Source organism: Nycticebus coucang, chromosome 22 (genome assembly GCF_027406575.1).
Source record: "Nycticebus coucang isolate mNycCou1 chromosome 22, mNycCou1.pri, whole genome shotgun sequence".
Lineage (NCBI taxonomy): Eukaryota > Metazoa > Chordata > Mammalia > Primates > Lorisidae > Nycticebus > Nycticebus coucang.
The window spans coordinates 20,036,706-20,056,575 of record NC_069801.1 but is presented as its reverse complement, the minus strand read 5'-3'; the positions used below and the strand labels follow the sequence as shown (position 1 = coordinate 20,056,575).

Here is a 19,870-nt window from a genome sequence, read left to right as displayed (position 1 = left end):
AGGGATGGCCTCTTTCCAATCCTCATTGCTTGTGACCCCTGGCTGGCCTAGCAGCCTTGACTTGACCCAAACACAGTTCAGGAACTTGAGCTCCCGAGTCAAGCATCTCTGGGTTCATATCCTGGAGCCGCCTCTTGCTAGCTGCATCTTCTCATACAAATTACTTTACTTCTCTGCGCCTGAGTTTCTCCACCTGTGAAATGGGGCTACAATGGTTCTTATATTGTTGGTTGTTGCGGTGATAAAATGAAATAATGCATACAAACCATGTAGCACAGTGCCTAGCACATTGTAAGTGCTCAGCAAAAGCTAGTCATTAACATCTGGGAAGGATAACCTTAAAATTCTCCTGCTCTTTGCTTTCAAGTCCTCTTCCTTTTCCTGTGACTGGTTCTTCTTCTTCTCCGCCCATTCCCTCTCTTTCCCAAGGTTGGCCCCTCTGTCCTAGGTCTTATCTCATGGCTCCGATCTTCCCTCTTCCTTGCCATCCTGCATTCTCCTCCAGTAGGTTCTGCAGCCTCCTAGGTTCATCCTGGGGCCTGGGACCACTGCTCCCAGTTTTCTGTCCCAGCACCTTAGAGCAGGTGGCCTCAAGGCCCCTGCATGAGATTCTACCTTAGAATCAGCCATTAGGACTACTCTAATGATGTCTCCCTAGCGATGTGGAAGGTGTCCTAGAAAACAGAAAAATTAAAATTTGTGCTGAGAGCCAAGGGGAGCCTCTAACTTCTAAGGGTCCAGACTTTGTGGCACTACATAGGTGTTATTCCTGCCTGTCTCCCTTCCTGGGCTGTGAGCATCTGAAGAGCAGGAAACACATCACTCATCCATCTGTCTATCTGTTGTTTTGGTACCTGATGTATCCTAATACTCAGAAAAGTGATGAATGAATAAGATTCCTGGATTTGTCACTTTTCTAAGTATCTTTGAACAAGGTCCTTTCTTTCTCTAGACCCATTTTAAAATCTGTAAAATGAGGCGGGGTGCGGTGGCTCATGCCTGTAATCCTAGTACACTGGGAGGCTGAGGTAGGTGAATTGCTTGAGCTCAGGATTTTGAGACCAGCCTGAGCAAGAATGAGACTCCCTCTTTATTAAAAATAGAAAAATTAGGAAGATGCTGTGGCAGGCACTTATAGTCCCAGCTACTCAGAAGGCTGAGACAAGAAGATCGCTCACCCCCAAGAGTTCCAAGTTGCTGTGAGCTATGGCACTACGACACTCTGTCCAGGATGACAGAATGAGACTCTGTCAAAAACCAAAATAAATAAATAAATAAAAAATGAAGGGACTAGACTGTGTCTCAAGGGACCATTAAGTGAAATAAGTGGCCAAGGGATGGAGGGACGGGCTGGCTGAGGCAAGGTCTCCAGAGTCTCTGGCAAAATGCTGTGCTCAGGTCTGGGGCGGAGGGGTGGGCCCTGACAGAGGGGCTGCCCTGGCTCCTCATCTTGGGAGCTGCCAGGACTGGAGAGGAGGGGATGGACTGACTTGGGCCTGTAAGCTGGCATTAGCTATTAACCCCTTGAATCCCAGTGGCCTACTTGCTGGGTCCCATCCCTGACTCGCCAGCTTGGTGTGGGGGAGATGGATTTCTCGAGGAAACTCTGGGTACCCAGTCCATGCCTAAGCGTGCCTCTGAACAAGCTGTTCTTGTTTACGACCCCCATCCCAGGAGAACACGATTGCTCATCCTTGCATGTGATTGAGAGGGCCAGTCTTTCAGGCTGGAGGAAACTCAAGCCCCGCCAGCCGCTTGGCATTGGAATGTTCAGCTGGTCCTCTGCTGGGGCTCATGTGACCAAGATTCAGCTATAAATATCAGAGGGGCCCCAGACCAAGACAGAATTCGGGCACCAGGAGAAGAAGGAAAAGAGGATCCCACTGGGTGTTTTGTGACAAAGGCCAGACTCCCAGGTCTGCTTAGAGTGAGGCAGCCAGGTGGGTGCCCACACCAGTCCACAATATGGATTATAAGTCAGGACTGATCCAGGATGGGAACCCCATGGAGAACTTGGAGAAGCAGCTGATCTGCCCCATCTGCCTGGAGATGTTTACCAAGCCAGTGGTCATCTTGCCATGCCAGCACAACCTCTGCCGGAAGTGTGCCAATGACATCTTCCAGGTCAGTGCCGGGCATGGGCTTGCCCCGGGGCCCTGGGTGGCCACTCAGCTTCCCCAAGATGAAAGCCTTTCTCTCTTAGCCTTCCGATGGAGATTGGCTCTTTCCCCTTGGAAGTGAACCCCTGAAGAGGCCTCTGGACTGGGCTGAAGGGGTGAGGAGGCAGCTCTGCCTGCCCACAGGTTTCCCTTCCTGCCCTGCCCACAGCTCCCCCACCCTGGCCCTCAGAACCGCTGTTGACTTTGCAATCAAGAGTCAAATGCCTCAAGTGATAAGTGGAACAGAGGGGAGGGCTGGGAGGGGAACAGGGGAGAGGAGAGAGAAACCAGACCCCTGTGGAAGGAGCCAGCTCCTGGTGGCAGGGGTCCCAGAGCTTTGGGAGAAGGGTGGCAGAGAGGCACTGGGCGGTAGAGGCATCTTCCTTTGTGAGACTGTTCCCTATAGTATGGGGTCAGGAGGGGCTCCCTGTCCCTAAGAAAAGAATGGGAGCAGATGTGCTAGCTGGGAGATAGGACTCAGGGTTCCCAAGGGGCACTTTACACAATGTTCTTTCATTATTTAATCTTTTTTTTTTTTTTTTTTTTTGAGACAAATCTCACTCTGTCCCCCTGGATAGAGTGCCATGGTGTAATAGTTCACAGCAACCTCAAATTCTTGGGCTCAAGCAATTCTCTTGCCTCAGCCTCCTGGGTAGCGGGGACTACAGACACCTGCTACAATGCACAACTAGTTTTTTTCTATTTTTAGTAGAGATGAGATCTTGCTTTGCTCAGGCTGGTCTTGAACTCCTGAGCTCAAGCAATCCACCCACCTGGGCCTCCCAGAATGTTAGGATTACAGGCATGAGCTACTGTGTCCAGTCTTAATCTTTATTTTATTTTATTTATTTATTTATTTTTATTATTTTTGAGACAGAGTCTCATTTTGTTGTCCTCCATAGAGTGCCGTAGCGTTACAGCTCACAGCAACCTCCAACTCTTGGGCTCAAGTTGTTCTGTTTTGCCTCAGCCTCCCAAGTAATTGGGACTATAGGCGCCCCCCACAACACCCAGCTATTTTTAGAGACGGTATCTCACTCTTGCTCAGGCTGGTCTTGAACATGTGATCTCAAGCAATCCACCCATCTCGGCCTCCCAGAGTGTTGGGATTATAGGTGTGAGCCACTGTGCCTGTCCCAGTCTTAATCTTTAAATTAGCAGCTTTAGGAGCTTGCTTGAATTGTGATGCCCATTTCATGAGCAGGCACACTGAGCCTTAGAGAGAAAAGATCAGTTGCCAAAAGTCAGAGAATAAAGGTGACTTGAACCAGGTCTGCTGACCCCCAAACATGTTGAGGTAAACTTGCTTCTCGGGTGCTCCGTGTGTAAACAAGGCTGGCTACTGCAAAATGGGGATCCCCAGGTCATTTGGCCGTTTGGCCGGATGGGAGTGGTTGGGGCATCAGGGGAAGTAGTTAAAGAGGAAGCCCAGGCCTAACCACAATTGCTGCCACCTGCAGGCTGCAAATCCCTACTGGACCAACAGGGGTGGCTCCATGTCCATGTCTGGAGGCCGTTTCCGCTGCCCCTCCTGCCGCCACGAGGTGATCATGGACCGTCATGGGGTGTACGGCCTGCAGAGGAATCTTCTGGTGGAGAACATCATTGACATCTACAAGCAGGAGTGCTCCAGGTCGGTTCTCCATTCTGCTGCACCCCCCAGCCCCAGCCCTCCCAGGCTCCTTCTTCCTCCTCCACCTGCTCAGGATCCAGGCCCCCAGCTGGACTAGCTGCACTAGCTAGTTCAGAGAGCCATGCTTCCCCAGGCAGGAGGGGAGGAGACCTATATCCCCCCTCCCGATTGCTCAGTGAATGAGAAGGGACCCAGACATTAGGCTGCCTCCCTAGGAGATTTGGAGACAGAGGCTGGGGGAAAGACAAGATGTGAGAAGGGGAGAGAGGCACTGGGGCCAGCTGAGTGGCCCTGGTCAGCAGAGAATGCTCCCAGTGAGAAGACGGCCAGGGTGTCTACAAGGATAGTGATGGCTCTTCTCCTAGGTGCCTGGAGGCACAGGCACTGGGAATGCTTCATCATTCTAGAGCCTCGCAGTAGCCCTGTGGACCAAGTGTGATTTTTCTTTTTTTTTTGAGACAGAGTCTCACTTTGGCACCCTTGGTAGAGGGCTATGACGTCAAAGCTCACAGCAACCTCAAACTCCAATCCATCCCTTGGCCTCCCAAGGGCTGGGATTACACAGGTGTGACTTTTGTCATCCCCATTTCATAGATGAGGAAATAGAGGCTCAAAGAGGCAAAGTCAATTAGCCAAGATTTCCTAGCCTGGAAGTAGAAGCGCTGGGTGTTGACCCAATTGATCTAGCTCTGAGTCTCCCTATTAGTAAAATATCATAGGTGAGTGGTGGAGTTGTGTTGGCCTCAAAGTGGGGAGAGACACAGCCATGAGGGAGAGCTTTACAAATCAGAATGTCCTGGGGCGGTGCCTGTGGCTCAGTGGGTAGGGTGCTGGCCCCATATTCCGAGGGCAGCGGGTTTGAACGTGACCCCAGCCAAACTGCACCAAAAAGATAGCTGAACGTTGTGGCAGGCACCTGTAGTCCTAGCTACTCAGGAGGCTGAGGCAAGAGAATCGCTTAAGCCCAGGAGTTGGAAGTTGCTGTGAGCTGTGATGCTACAGCACTCTACCAAGGGCGATAAAGTGAGACTCTGTCTTTAAAAAAAAAATCAGAATATCCTGACAAAATTCCCAGGCTGCTGACCTCACAGTCTTTATGGTTCAAAACCTTCACCGAGCACCTGCCTGCTGGCAGTGCCCTGCCTAAGGGAAGGTGAGGAACCAGATCTAGGGAGAACCTGTCCCTGCTGGGGAACTATGTGTGCTTGTCTGCCTCTGTGACTGATGTGCATAGGATTTCTGAAGCTTTGCAGTTTCATTTCCCATCTGCAAAAGGAAACAGATGGTAAGGTCTGTTATCGTGACTGTCAAATAGGATATTGATCAAAAATGTTTAAAATATCAAATATTTACTGGGCACCTACTGTGTGTAGGCCCTGTACCAAGTACTTTCCAGGCATTTTCCCTGTCATCATCACAGTAACCCTGTAAGGTATTCTTGTCTCCATTTTACTCTGGGGAAATGGAGGCTCAGACAGGGTCAGAGTTTTATACAAGGACACACAGCTGGCAAGTGAGGAAGGTGAGAGAGTATGACTGACTCCATGGGGAATATTCTTAACAGAGCTATGCTAGATTGCCTCTCGTGTTGCCAGAGATCAATGCCAAAAAATGCAAACATATCATTCATCATTAGGACAATAATAAAATCGGTATCATGCTAATTATTAGCCCACTCACTGTTGACCTATGAAGAGCGTGTTGTGTTTAAAGTCTTTGAGGACTTTCTGCATAGTTGAATGACAATGACAGCTGCCCTTTATTGAAGGTCCCTTCTGTGCCAGGCTGTACACATTAATCACAGACAACTTTTGTCATGATTGCAGTGGCTCTGGGAGGAAACCCTGGCTTAGAGAGACGAAACCACTCATCCAAAATCACAAAGTGAATAAATGGTAGAACAATCTTGGGCGGCGCCTGTGGCTCAAAGTGGTAGGGCGCCGGTCCCATATGCCAAAGGTGGCAGGTTCAAACCCAGCCCCGGCCAAAACCCACAAAAAAAAAAAAAAAAAATGGTAGAACAATCTGGTTTGAACCGAGATGCCAAAGCCTGGGCTGGAGAGGGTGGGCACTTGGGAGGGCAGGGGGCACAGGTGCCAACCCTGGCCTCATCCCTGTACTTCCTGTAGTCCTGAGCTTCCTTACCAGTGGATGAAGGCAGGTGGCAAAGAGAGACTAGGGACCCTGGGCAGAGAAGCAAAAAGACAAGTCTGGAAAGGGGCTTAAAAGAACTCGAGGGGACAATAATCCCAGATGTGACCAGTCATGCAGGTGTTTGGAGGTGAGGTGTTGACACTGATGGGGCAGTCACCATCCCATGCTTGTGAGATGCCTGTTATGTTAGGGGCTGGGAGTCAGGTGGTGTAGATATGGTGTGGCTCTAAATGAGTGTGTAGGTTAGCTGGTGTGGTAGGGGGGCCTAAACTCCAATGATCAAATCTAGGTTAAGAAATGAGCATGGTGGCTGGTCCAAGTGAAGTGGTGTTTACAACTAATTGATCACAACCAGTTACAGATTCCTTTGTTCCTTCTCCACTCCCATTGCTTCACCTGAGTAGCTATAAAAGGAAGGAAGGAAAAAAGGAAGGAAGGAAGGAAGTGACCAATGCCCCAAGAGAAGCACAAATAACACTCCAGAGGCCCTAAGTGGAGAGAGATGAAGGGGGAAAGTATTCTTTTTTTTTTTTTTTGAGACAGAATCTCACTATGTCACCCTTGGTACAGTGCCGTGACATCACAGCTCACAGCAACTTCCGACTCTTGGGCTTAAGTGATTCTCTTGCCTCAGCCTCCCAAGTAGTCGGGACTATAGGCACTGCCACAACGCCCGGCTATTTTTTTTTATTGCAGTTGTTTAGTTGGCCTGGACTGGGTTTGAACCCAGACTCTCGTGTATGTGGCTGGCGTTGTTAAGCACTGTGCTACAGGTGTCAAGCCGGGAGAAAGCATTCTAAGAAACTATGTTAGGGAAGAAAGAGATACGGCCTCAGAAGAACCTCTGGACTAGGAGTTTGGGTTTGTGCTGGGATGTTGGGTAGCCCTGGGCTTCCCACCTACTAGTTGTATGACTTGGAGCACACATGCACTGCTGCTCTCCGATCCTGGGGGCCATCCTCATGGCTCAGAGAAGGTCAGAGGTTGGTCCAAAGCCACACAGCTAACAAGTAGTGAAGCTGAGAGAGAAAGGGCGTGACTCACTCCATGGTGAATAGTCTTAACTGCTATACTAGTTATTGACTTATTCTTTCTACCTATATTTAACTGCCATCTCCGCCAAGCCAGGTACTGTACACTGTAGGTTCAAGGGTGAAGAAAACAGACAAGTTTCCTGGCCTTGAAGGAGGTTACAGTCTGATAGATTAAATATAGAATTAAATGAGGCAATCAGTTTAAATTACTTAGAGTCCAGCCTGTAATAACCGAAAGCTATGGTGACTATAATTAGAGCAAATGAACACTAGCCTCCTCTGCCCTGACTTGCTGGGTGACCTTGGGCAAGTCAATTTACTTTTTTGGAACTCCAGTTTCCTCCTCTCTAAAATGCCTCCCGGCACACTGGAATGACTCCAGAACTCTATGACCCTTCCATGTCCTCTATGCTGACAGAGCCTCAGGCAAACTCCATCACTGCAGATTGAGTCTTGGGATATGGGGACACATTTGGCGTCATTGGCTTCCCTGATCTTGGGTCCCCCGAGGACAAAAAAAAAAAGGTTTTGGGGCAGTCAGCCACTGAAAGTTCAAGGTATAAGTCTAGGGTAGCCTCCTATGGTGGAGCTGGTAGGGAGAAGACAGAGACTCAGTACCCCCCACATGACTTGTGACTGTTTTGCACTTCAGTCGGCCCCTGCAGAAGGGCAGCCACCCCATGTGCAAGGAACATGAAGATGAGAAAATCAACATCTACTGTCTCACATGCGAGGTGCCCACATGCTCCATGTGCAAGGTGTTTGGGGCCCACCAGGCCTGTGAAGTTGCCCCGCTGCAGAGTGTCTTCCAGGGACAAAAGGTACTGGCTCCAGCTACTTCTATCCCTGCCTGGGCCTGCTGGGCATGGCTGTATGATTCAGGAGGTAGATCTAATCCCCAGAGATCTGCTGAGCCATCCTTCAGGAATAGTCCCTCTGGAGGTACTTCCCAAGCCGCAGGGACAGCAGCCGGTGCTTTCCTGGGGGAGGTGGCTGAGCTCATGGGGTTATACTTAGAGCCACTTGAGAACACCTGGGTGTGGCCACAGGGCAGAGGTCAGACCCCAGGGCCAGGCCACCAAGGCTCTCTCAGGCCATGGCTTTTCTACCTAGCGTACTTTAGGCCCCAGATATATCTTCCGGAACGTCTCCCCTCTCCTTCCTAAACTTCTCATATCCCCTATAGCAGAAGGCAGCTTAGAACCCTCTTCCTGGGCTGATGGGGTCCCCACTGTCCTGTCCATGTAATAAGCTCCAGCTCCCCTTTCCAGGCTCTTTCTCCCCCACCCCTACTCTTCTTGTGCTGTCTCTCTTCCAGACCTCTCTGCCACTATTTAATTGGTCCCTTCTTTCTTAGAAACTAGCCCCTCCTCTGCTAGTACCTTGCTGTATATTTTGAGCAATTCACTTCCCCACTCTTGGCCTCATCTGTACAATAAGGGATATACTATCTCTCTGATATCCTCTGCTCTGGACCTGAGCTGCACCCCAGAAAGAAGGGCACACCCCTACTGGACGCTCTTTCTAGCAGAGAGGGGAGGGAGAGAGCCACCACTGTTGCCATGCCCTAGCGGCCAGTCCTGAAGCTATTTCTGTCTCTCCTCTCCTGACCTCCCCCACCCCCAGACTGAACTGAGTAACTGTATCTCCATGCTGGTGGCAGGGAATGACCGTGTGCAGACCATCATCACTCAGCTGGAGGACTCCTCTCGAGTGACCAAGGTGAGGGGACAGTATAGCCTTGCTTCGGGCCTCCCAGAAGTCTGGTCTCTGGGGAAGGTTCACCCAGGGTTGTGGCTAGAGGTTGGGACCTGGAGCCTGGAGAGGCAAAGCAGGGATGGCAGGGCGGGTACAAATCCCTTTGTCCACTCACTCAGCAAACGCTTCTTGAGCACAGCTGTGTGTCAGGCCCTGCCCAAAGTGCTGGGGATGGGGAATTGGTCCCTGACCTCAGAGCAGGATCCCACTGATATTTCCCAGCATTTATTAGAATGATGTTCTCTGGTTGCTGTAGACCAGCATTTCTCATACTATAAAGTGTGTGCAGATCACCCCCTGGGACCTTGTTAGAATTCAGTGAGTCTGAAATGAGACTTAAGAGTCTGCATTTCTAACGCAGCATTTGCCCGAGCTGCTGGGTCCACAGATCACATTTTGAGTAGCAAGACTGTTGAGGGTAGAAGAGAACTTTTCCATCCCTGAAAAAGTAGCTGTGATTTTACATCTCGACTTGGAGTGGGGACTTGGAGACGAGATAGGGGAGGAGGTCATCATAATTACCAGTGGATGAAGAGCTGAGTGAAGGGTAGTTTTGAAGGAAGGAGGCAGACTTTATGAGAGGCTCCCAGGCTGACACGGTGTTATTATAACCATTCTATAGGAGAGGAAAGGAATACACAACATCTGTGTTGGAGAGAAGGGTGCTTCAACCGAGGAGGGTACTAGGGGAGGAGTCGCTTTTCCCACCTTTCTTAGGACTGAATGATGCACAGCTTCCCGAATTCTTGCTTTTAAATGGAAGGAAGAGTGTGGCTGGGGTATATGGGAGGCTCAGAATTTTTTTTTTTTTGAGACAAAGTCTCATTCTGTTGCCCTGGGTAGAGTGCTATGGCATCACCATAGCTCACAGCAACCTCAGACTCGTGGATTTGAGCAATCCTCTTACCTCAGCCTCCTGTGTAGCTGGGACTACAGGCACCCACCACAATGCCCAGCTAGTTTTTCTATTTTCAGTAGAGACGAGGTCTTGCTCTTGCTCAGGCTGGTCTCAAACTCCTGAGCTCAAGCAATCCACCTGCTTTGGCCACCTAAAGTGCTAAGATTATAGGCGTGATCCACTGCGTATCGTGGCATCACAGCTCACAGCAACTTCCAACTCTTGGGCTTAAGCAATTCTCTTGCCTCAGCCTCCCAAGTAGCTGGGACTACAGGCGCCCACTACAACACCCAGCTTTATTTTTTGTTGCAGTTGTCATTGTTGTTTAGCAGTCCTGGCCGGGTTCAAACCCGCCAGCCTTGGTGTATGTGGCTGGCATTATAACCACTGTGCTATGGGCACCGAGCCAACCAACCCTCTATTTTTGAAGATGCAGCTAACTCTTCTCCATGACCCCAGTCTCACTGTCACTGGTGTACTAAATAGCTGTGAGACCTCACAAGTACTTTCTTCTTGTTAAGTCTTGGTCGTCCATAAAATGGGGTTTAGTGAGTTCTCTCCCCCACTTAAATTGTTTGCTCCTGTTCCTGGAAAGGAGTATTGGAGGAGTAAGGACCCTACAGGAAGCGACTTTAAAATTTCTGTCCCTAGGAGAACAGTCACCAGGTGAAGGAAATGTTGAGCCAGAAGTTTGATGTACTGTACGCCGTTCTGGACGAGAAGAAGAGTGAGTTGCTGCAGCGGATAACACAGGAGCAGGAGGAGAAGGTCAGCTTCATCGAGGCCCTGATCCAGCAGTACCAGGAGCAACTCGACAAGTCCACGAAGCTGGTGGAGACAGCCATTCAGTCCCTAGATGAGCCTGGCGGGGCCACCTTCCTCTTGGTGAGCAGGACTAGAATGGTCTGGGCAGGGTCAGTTTGACTCTACAGCCCTGTCTAAGGTTCAAGTCACTTAAAATCACCCATGAGCAGGGTGGCGCCTGTGGCTCAGTGGGTAGGGTGCCGGCCCCATATACCAAGGGTGATGGGTTCAAACCCGGCCTCTGCCAAACTGCAACAAAAAATAGCCAGGCGTTGTGGCTGGCGCCTGTAGTCCCAGCTATTTGGGAGGCTGAGGCAAGAGAATTATCTAAGCCCAGGAGCTGAAGGTTGCTGTAAGCTGTGACGCCACAGCACTCTACCAAGGGCAATAAAATGAGACTCTGTCTCTAAAAAAAAAAAAAAAAAAAAAACCCCCATGAGCCTCAGTTTCCTCATCTGTAAAATGGGCTTGTAACCATCTCTACCTTCCTCTTCCTGATTTTATGAGGACCGAAGAAGGGGATGTTTGTGAGAAGGCTTTGTAAACTGCAAAACAGAGTGTCCTATGTGGAGACTATTAACTGATTGTAGCCAGGTACTGAGGTGCAGCCACCGAGATGAAGCAGACACAGATTTGCCCTAGAAGAGCTTGTTGTGGGGAACAGAAAAAGCTCAGCTATAAAATTTCACAGTTCAATTCAGTAAAAATCTCCTAATCTCCATTGGGTATGAAAAGGTGATTAAGGGGCAGCACCTGTGGCTCAGTGGGTAGGGCGACGGTCCCATATAGTGAGGGGGACAGGTTCGAACCTGGCCCTGGCCAGCTAAAACAGCAGTGGCAACTGCAACAAAAATAGCTGGGTGTTGTGGCGGGTACTTATAGTGCCAGGTACTCGGGAGCTAAGGCAAGAGAATTGCCTTAGCCCAAGAGCTGAGGTTGTTGTGAGCTGTGACGCCAGCACTCTACTGAGGGTGACAAAGTGAGATTCTGACTCAAAAAAAAAAAAAAGAAAGAAAAAGTAATCGGGGCTCAGTGCCCATAGCTCAGTGAGTAGGGTGCCGGCCACATACACCGAGGCTGGCGGGTCGAGCCCGGCCTGGACCTGCTAAACAATAACAACTGCAACCAAAAAAAAATAGCCAGGCGTTGTGACGTGCGCCTGTAATCCCAGCTACTCAGGAGTCGGAGGCAAGAGAATCACTTAAGCCCAGGAGTTTGAAGTTGCTATGAGCTGTGATGCAATAGCACTCTACTGAGGGTGACAAAGTGAGACTCTGTCTCAAAAAAACAAGTGATTAGGATATGATTCTCGGGCGGCGCCTGTGGCTCAGTCGGTAAGGCGCCGGCCCCATATACCAAGGGTGGCGGATTCAAACCCAGCCCCGGCCAAACTGCAACCAAAAAATAGCCGGGTGTTGTGGCGGGCGCCTGTAGTTCCAGCTACTCGGGAGGCTGAGGCAAGAGAATCGCTTAAGCCCAGGAGTTGGAGGTTGCTGTGAGCTGTGTGAGGCCACGGCACTCTACCGAGGGCCATAAAGTGAGACTCTGTCTCTACAAAGAAAAAAAAAAGGATATGATTCTCATCTTGGAGATTTAAGGTTTTTTTTTTTTTAAAGACAGAGTCTCACTTTATCTCCCTCAGTAGAGTGCTATAGCGTCACAGCTCACAGCAACCTCAAACTCCTGGGTTTAGGCGATTCTCTTGCCTCAGCCTCCCAAGTAGCTGGGACCACAGTGCCCGCCACAACTCCTGGCTATTTTTTTGTTGTTGTTGCAGTTTGGCATGGGCCAGTTTCAAACCTGTTATCCTCGGTATATGGGGCCGGTGCCCTACCCACTGAGCCACAGGTGCCGCCCGAGATTTTAGGGTTTAGGAGTGTTTGCACTGATAGCCCCAGAATCCAAGCTTCCTCCCAGGACAATGAGAGGGTCTTAGGGTGATGACAAAGACCTGTGAAGACCATGGACAGAGGGAAAGGATCCAAGTTCTGTTCAGCTCGGGGTGGGAAGTAGGTCACAACTGGGCTAGGGAAAAGCACCAAGTGGCAGTCTGCAACACTCAGTCCCTGGTTGTTTTGTTTTGTTTCTGAGTTTTTGGCCAGGGCTGGGTTTGAACCCACCACCTCTGGTATATGGGGCCAGCGCTCTACTCCTTGAGCCACAGGCCCCGCCCTCAGTCCCTGGTTTTGCTGGTTTCCTGGGGTTTCCTCTTCTGCAATAATAACCCTTTGTTCTCTCCCCCCTACAGAGTGCCAAACAGCTCATCAAAAGGTGAGTGTCTCCCCAGGGGCTGTGATCCAAGGCCCCAGATCCTACTGGGGCCTCTGACTTTTGTTCAGGCCCCCCAGTCTGAGGCATTAGGTCTGCTGGGAGGGTCTCACCTCAGGCTGCTTTTCCTGACCATAGCATCCTGTACGTTCTTGGACTGCCTATTCTGCTGGACTGGAGGTGAAGAACTCCACTCCTCCAGGGAACCTCTAGGTGGAAGGCCGGGGTGTGGGTATGGCAGACGCTCCCTGAACTGAGCCCTAGAAACCTTACCGTGTGCCTTTCTCTTTCTCTCACACAGCATTGTAGAAGCTTCCAAGGGCTGCCAGCTGGGAAAGATAGAGCCAGGCTTTGAAAACATGGAGTACTTCACTTTGGACTTGGAACACATAGCAGACATCCTAAGGGCCATTGACTTTGGCACAGGTAAAGGAGATGATGGTGGCACGTGTCTACTTGCCTGCCTGACCCCTGAAAGCCAGCATCCCTCCCACTGAGCCCCACGGACAAGGGGTGGGCGGGTAGTGGGGAAGTAGTCACACTAGCAAAGATCCCAGAGATCAAGTGAAACTCATACAGCCAACTTCTAGATGAGCCCAGAGCCTAGCATGATGCATAACTGTAGCTCAGTAAATTATATATGAATTCACAGTGGGAGGCATTTGGGGGCAATACAAATTGCATGGTGTCTGGGACCAGTATGACCTCTAGGCAAGTCCCCCTCTGCCTCTCTGAGTTTAATTCTTTAAACTTTTTTTTTTTGAGACAGAGTCTTACTTTATCCACCGCGGTAGAGTGCCGTGGCATCATAGCTTACAGCAACCTCAAACTTTTGGGCTCAAGTGATCCCCTTGCCTCAGCCAGTAGCTGAGACTACAGGCGCCCACCACAATGCCAGGCTGTTTTTAGAGATGAGGTCTTATTCTGGTTGGGGCTGGTCTCAAACTCATGAGCTCAGGTAATCCACCCGCCTCGGCCTCCCAGAGTGCTAGGATTCCAGGTGTGAGCCACTACGCAGGCTCATTTTTTCAACTTTTATAAATTAGGTTAAATGTCGGCTCTCCAATAATGACCACTCGGTGGTGCTGTCTCAACAAATCAGATACTGATGCAGAAAGTTTCTATAGAGTTCTAGACATGTATGAGTTATTGCCACAGGGGTGTCCAGACTTTTCTTTTTTCTGCTGCATTTTGGAAGAATAAGAGTTTTCTTTTTTCTTTCTTTTCTTTCTTTTTTTTTTTTTGACACAGTCTCAAACTGTCACCCTAGGTAGAGTGCTGTGGCATCATAGCTCACAGCAACCTCCAACTCAGGCTCAAGTGATCCTCTTGCCTCAGTTTTTCTATTTTTTAGTAGAGATGGGGGGATCTTGCTTTTGCGCAAGCTGGTCTCAAACTCATGAGCTCAAGCTATCCACCCATGTCAATTTCCCAGACTGCTAGGATTACATACGAGCAAGTTTTTTTAGGCCTCACTTTAAATACACAGCAGTAACAAAAGCTGATGAACAAAAGAAAAGGTCCGTGTACACTTTTCATGATATCCAACACCACAGATTAAGGAAAACATCCTAAAATAACCAGCATGTAGCCTGCCTGTGGGCCAAAGTTGGACACCCCTGAAGGATAGTCTTAGCTTCAGCAGCTCCTTTTTTCTTTTGAAACAGAGTCTCACTATGTTGCCCTCAGTAGAGTGCTGCGGCGTCACAGCTCACAGCAACCTCCAACTCCTGGGCTTAAGCGATTCTCTTGCCTCAGCCTCCCAAGTAGCTGGGACTACAGGTGCCTGTGACAATGCCCAGCTATTTTTATTTTCATTTTTTTGGTTGTAGTTGTCATTGTTGTTTTGCAGGCCCAGGCTGGGTTCGAACCTGCCGGCTCTGGTGTATGTGGTTGGCACTCTAGCCACTGAGCCATAGGTGCTAAGCCAGCTTTCGCTTCTTAATGTTGTCATCTGTGATCCCCAGGCACCTTGATTTATCAATATTATCTCATTTCTGTTTATAATTACCCTTCTATAGAATGCCTCTAGTAATTGCAATGAGGCTGCACAACAATAAGAAGGAAGATGAGGAAACTGAATGAGAGGCAAAGATGTTAATTTGCTGAAGGTCACACAGCTACATAGCAACAGGGAGAGGACCAATTGCTGACAGTTGTGCTGATGTGAGAGGTGATGCTCTAATGACCAGCTGAGAGATAGAGGGGGGAAAAGGGTGCTGTGTGCACGAACAAGGAAGAACTAGAAATGGGCTTGTCTGAGAAAGAGAAAGGCGGCTGCTTCAGAATCTGGTGTTAAGTCTTTTCTCAGATCCCCAGATGTACCCTATTCATGGCTAAGGGCAAAATGCATCCCAAAGCTGAGATACCAATGGACTTGGGTGCATCTGTGGCCGTAGATTATCTGCCCCACTATTCCCGACCCTAAGCTAGGATACTCAAGTGTGGGTCACACCATGCACACATAGCATTATGAAGGGCTGCAATGTTCTTCCCAATCTCCCTGGGCCTCAGTTTCCTCACAGGTAAAATGGGAGAATACCACTTCCTTTTTACCTAGGCACTAAGCCCTTGATATAAATTCTCTCATTTCCTACAACTCGATGTGATGGGTTCTGTTATCATCTCCATTTTGCAGTTGAGGAAACTAAATCTCAGAGAGAGTGAGCAGCTTGTTTATAAGGCCACAAAGCTAGCACGTAGGCCACTCAGATTCCACAGAGGGCACCCAGCCCATAAGACCCTTGTGGGGATCATATGAGACGCTGCATATCCAGCACTCAGCACAACGCTTAGGACATAGTAAGTCCTCAGCAAATGCTGTTATGAGTAGTCATCATGATAATGATCAAATAGCAACAACGCTTCCTGGGTCACATGCTGATCTCAGTTATTTGGCAGGGATTTTTGCTGTTGTTTTGGAGACACTCGTGACAAATGCTCTGACTCCATGGTGGCCCTTTCAGGGCCTCCAAAAGATTAACAAGGTGGCTTAGGGGAGGAGGTGGGAAAGCATGTTCCCTGTTAGAGCTTGAAAGTGACAGCCTAGATAAGCTGAAGACACAGTCTGCAGCTTGGTCACTGTCTTATGCTCAGCTTTAGAGAGTTAAGGGCCCCAGACATACTTCCCACCCCATATTCACCCCTCTGGAGGCTAGGGAGTGAGGACACAGAACAAGGGGTGCTGAGCAAGCCGAGTGCAAAGGCCAAGCTTGTTCCCTTCTGAACCCTGAGGATCGGGGAGTTTTTATCTCATTCTCCCCAGGCGATGTTTATCTGCCTGAGGGATGTGCAGAAGCACAGAGCCGAGCTTCCCCCAAAAGTCCCCTGTCTGCTCACAGGCAGAGCGGATGACAGAAGCTGCCACTGCTTCTGGAACAAAGCCTCACATCCTCAGAGGAAGGATCTCGGGAGAAGGGCCTCTGCGCAGCTTGGATTTGGCAAGCCCATCCTCCTCTGGGCCTCCCCTACCTCTTTGTGGCCACTTGACCCTGACCAGGGCATGGGGAGGAGTTTAGACAGTGCCCTCTCTCCAGCTTGGTTCTCCTTCCAGAAGTTCCTCTGAGGAACCAGTCTCTTCCTAACACAATTGTTCTTGATCACAGATGAGGAAGAAGAAGAGTTCACGGAAGAAGATCAGGAAGAGACAGAGTCCACAGAGGGGAAGGAAGAAGGTAAGAATCCATCTACCGCTATCCATTCACTCCTTTATCCCTTCATTCATTCTACAACAACATGAGATACCTACTGTGTGCAAAGTGCTGTGCTAGACGTTGGGAATGATACTTAGCCCTGTTCCCAGAATGAGTTTTAAACCTATTTAGGGTAAAGTCCTGGTCTCTTTACCTTTAGAGAGAGAGAAAAAAAAAATTCTTCATAATAAAAAATTGCCATTTTACATCTAAATTATCTTCTTAAATGTGAAGCAACACGGCACAACAGAGGCCAAAGACAGTTAACAGAGGTCAAGGACAGATAACAGAGGTCAAAGATAGGAGCTGGATGAGCCCGGCTGGGCCCACTGAGGTATTACATTTGACCTGCACAACATTTAAATTTTTTTAGGTGGTGGCTCATTCCTGTAATCCCAGCACTCTGAGAGTCTGGGGAGGGTGGATTGCTTGAGCTCACAAGTTTGAGACCAGCCTGAGCAAGATCAAGACCTCTGTCTCTAAAAAATAACCAGGCGTCGTGGTGAGCACCTGTAAGTCCCAGCTACTTGGGTGGCTGAGGCAAGAGGATCTCTTGAGCCCAAGAATTTGAGGTTGCTGTGAGCTATGACACCAGGGCACTTTACTGAGGGTGACAAAGTGAGACTCTGTCGCAAATAAATAAATAAAAATAATTTTTTTAAGGAAATCGGTTGCTAACATATTAAAAACTAGGAATTTTGTTTTGTTTTTCAAAGAATAAAAGAAACTGAGATTTCAGCTATGAATCTGCCTTTTCACTTTCTTTGGAAAATTTGGAAAGAACAACAATGCTCAATTGGGACTTCCCCAAGTCCCAGAGCACTGGCTCTGGGGAGTGGCTGCTCCCTTTACAGGGGTTGGCTTGCCTCACCACTGTCAGGCCTGGCTACTTCACTCATTCCTGTTATCTGCTGGTCCCTCGAAGGCAACTGAGTTTGCCCATCCTGCAGTCTCATTAAAGGTCTGGAATCACAGCTATAGTCCAGGCCAGTGGTGTGATCTTGAGCAGTTTATAACTTCTCTGAGTCTTGGGCTACTCATCTGTGCATGCGGGCATAGGAGTAGTGACCCTCCCCAAAAAGGTTGTAGTGGGGAATAAATCAGATCATCATTTAGTATAGTATCTGGCTCATAGGAAAAACATTTTTGCTATTAGCACCTGCTTATGAATGTTATGTTTCAAGCCATAGTTACCGGAACTAAATTTTTCTTTCTTTTTTTTTTTTTTTTTGAGACAGAGTCTCATTATGTTGCCCTCGGTAGAGGACCCTGGTGTCACAGCTCATGGCAACTCAAACTCTTGGGCTTAAGCGATTCTCTTGCCTCAGCCTCCCGAATAGCTGGGACTACAGGCGTCCACCACAACACCCAGCTGGCTATTTTTTGGTTGCAGTTGTCATTGTTGTTTAGCAGGCCCAGGCCGGGCTCGAACCCGCCACCTTCAGTGTATGTGGCCGGTGCCCTATTCACTGAGCCACAGGTGCTGAGCCTGAAACTAAATTCTAATCCGGCTGAAAAACATAGGGCAGTCTTTTGGAGTTTTGTACTTGATATACCATCCATTATGTCTTGGCAGCTAAACTCTTTTGTTTTAAATGGAAGGGTGCAGGCAGGATTTGGAGTTTGATGATTTTATTTCTTACAGAGTCCCTGTCTCACCATGTGCTTATGTCTTTTTATTTCAGGACACCAGTAAGGAGCTGGATGAATGAAAGACCCTCTAGATGCAGAGAGACCGGGGAGGGTGGGGATGGGCCCAGCTGCCTTGGTGACAGGCCCAGGGTGGGAGGGGTCGGGGCCCCTGGAGGGGCAAAGGGGAGGTGTGTCTTCTTTCTGCTCAGAGAGCAGGGACTAGAGTAGGACCCCCACCGCTGTGTCCAGCGACCACTGAATCAGAGTTGGAAACATTCTTGAAACAATCACACAGAACACTTTTCTACGATGGTGCAAAATGGAATATTTTGTACATTTTTAAAATGTGATTTTTGTATATACTTGTATATCTATGCCAACTTGGTGCTTTTTGTAAAGGAACTTTTGTATGATAATTCCTGGCCATCGTGTGACTGGCGATTGTCAGAGACAAGGGGAGGAAGCCAGGCTGACACAGCTGCCCACTTCCTTTCCTTGGTGGGAAGGCTGGGTGGCACCCACAGGCTTAGAAAGGGATGATGTACTATATTTCAGTGCCTGTCCCTGACATATGGGATGGTAACCGGGCTTGTGATAAGTTGTTTTAATAAATGCACAACGCTTTCTTCCTGTTATTCAAAGGATCTGGGGTTTCATTCAGCCTTTTTGTAGAAGAACAGAAGGCCTGATAGGAGTAGAGGGCAATCTCCAGGTGAAATCTATATCCTCCCATAGGAGTTCTTTATTTTTTTATTTTATTATTAATATTTTTATTTTTTTGAGACAGAGTCTCACTATGTTGCCTCAGTAGAGTGCTTTGGCATGACAGCTCACAGCAACCTCCAACTCTCGGGCTTAAGCGATTCTCTTGCCTCAGCCTCCCTGGGACTACAGGTACCCACCACAACGTCCAGCTATTTTTTTTTTGCAGTTTTTGGCAGGGGCTGGGTTTGAACCCGCCACCTCCGGCATATGGGGCTAGCGCCCTACCCCTTTGAGCCACAGGCACTGCCCCATCCAGCTATTTTTTTGTTGTTGCAGTTGTCATTGTTGTTTAGCTGGCCCGGGCCAGGTTCAAACCTGCCACCCTCGATGCCACAACCACTGTGCTATGGGCGCTGAGCCCCAAAGGAGTTCTTTTTTTTTTTTTTTGTGGCTTTGGCCGGGGCTGGGTTTAAACCCACCACCTCCGGCATATGGGACTGGCGCCCTACTCCTTGAGCCACAGGTGCCGCCCCCCAAAGGAGTTCTTTAAATGATCATTCCCCAGTGTGAGGTCCTTAGAAAATTGTCACTGAGATGACCCTCAATCGATTGTTCCTCTGGTTCTCCAGAAAACAGAGCCTGAGGCAAAATTTAAATGCTTTAGTTGGAGATCCTAGAAACCAAGAGAAAATTTCCCCTTTGTCCTCTGAAAGTTCATGGAAAATCGACCGACAAGCAGCAGATTAATAGGAGGAAAGGCCCAGAAATTTATTTGGTCATAGTTTTACGTGACATGGGAGCCTTCCGAATGCAGATCTAAAGATACAGGGGAAACTGTTCTTAGGTTTATGCTTAGGTTGGACAAAGTATGGACAGCCATGTAGAAAAATTTTACATGATTGAACAAAAAGGATCTTTTTAATGCTAGTAGACTGAATGGGGAGACCCAGCCAGGCCTGTCTGTCCAGATTCTTCTCGGCCTCTCTGCAGCATTCCTTCCTTCTAGTTACAGTATAGCAGGGTTTTTTTCTGGAATAGGGGTCTTATGACCTACAATCAAAGAAGGTGGGTCAGATGGTTTCATTCTGAAAGCATCCAGTTTTTACACAGAAAGGTGGGGGACATTTTAAAAC

At 48.9% G+C, this 19,870-nt stretch overlaps 1 protein-coding gene across 1 annotated transcript; it reads left to right on the top strand.

Moving 5' to 3' along the window:
- The first annotated feature begins 1,843 nt into the window (after positions 1–1,843).
- TRIM63 (tripartite motif containing 63) lies at positions 1,844–18,673 on the top strand. The gene is made up of 9 exons (XM_053577035.1): positions 1,844–2,124; positions 3,620–3,792; positions 7,633–7,801; positions 8,607–8,702; positions 10,288–10,521; positions 12,689–12,711; positions 13,010–13,134; positions 16,314–16,382; positions 18,086–18,673. Exons 1-9 carry the CDS (start codon positions 1,966–1,968, stop codon positions 18,094–18,096), a joined length of 1,059 nt encoding a protein of 352 aa, XP_053433010.1. The 5' UTR covers positions 1,844–1,965; the 3' UTR covers positions 18,097–18,673.
- Positions 18,674–19,870: the final 1,197 nt, after the last annotated feature.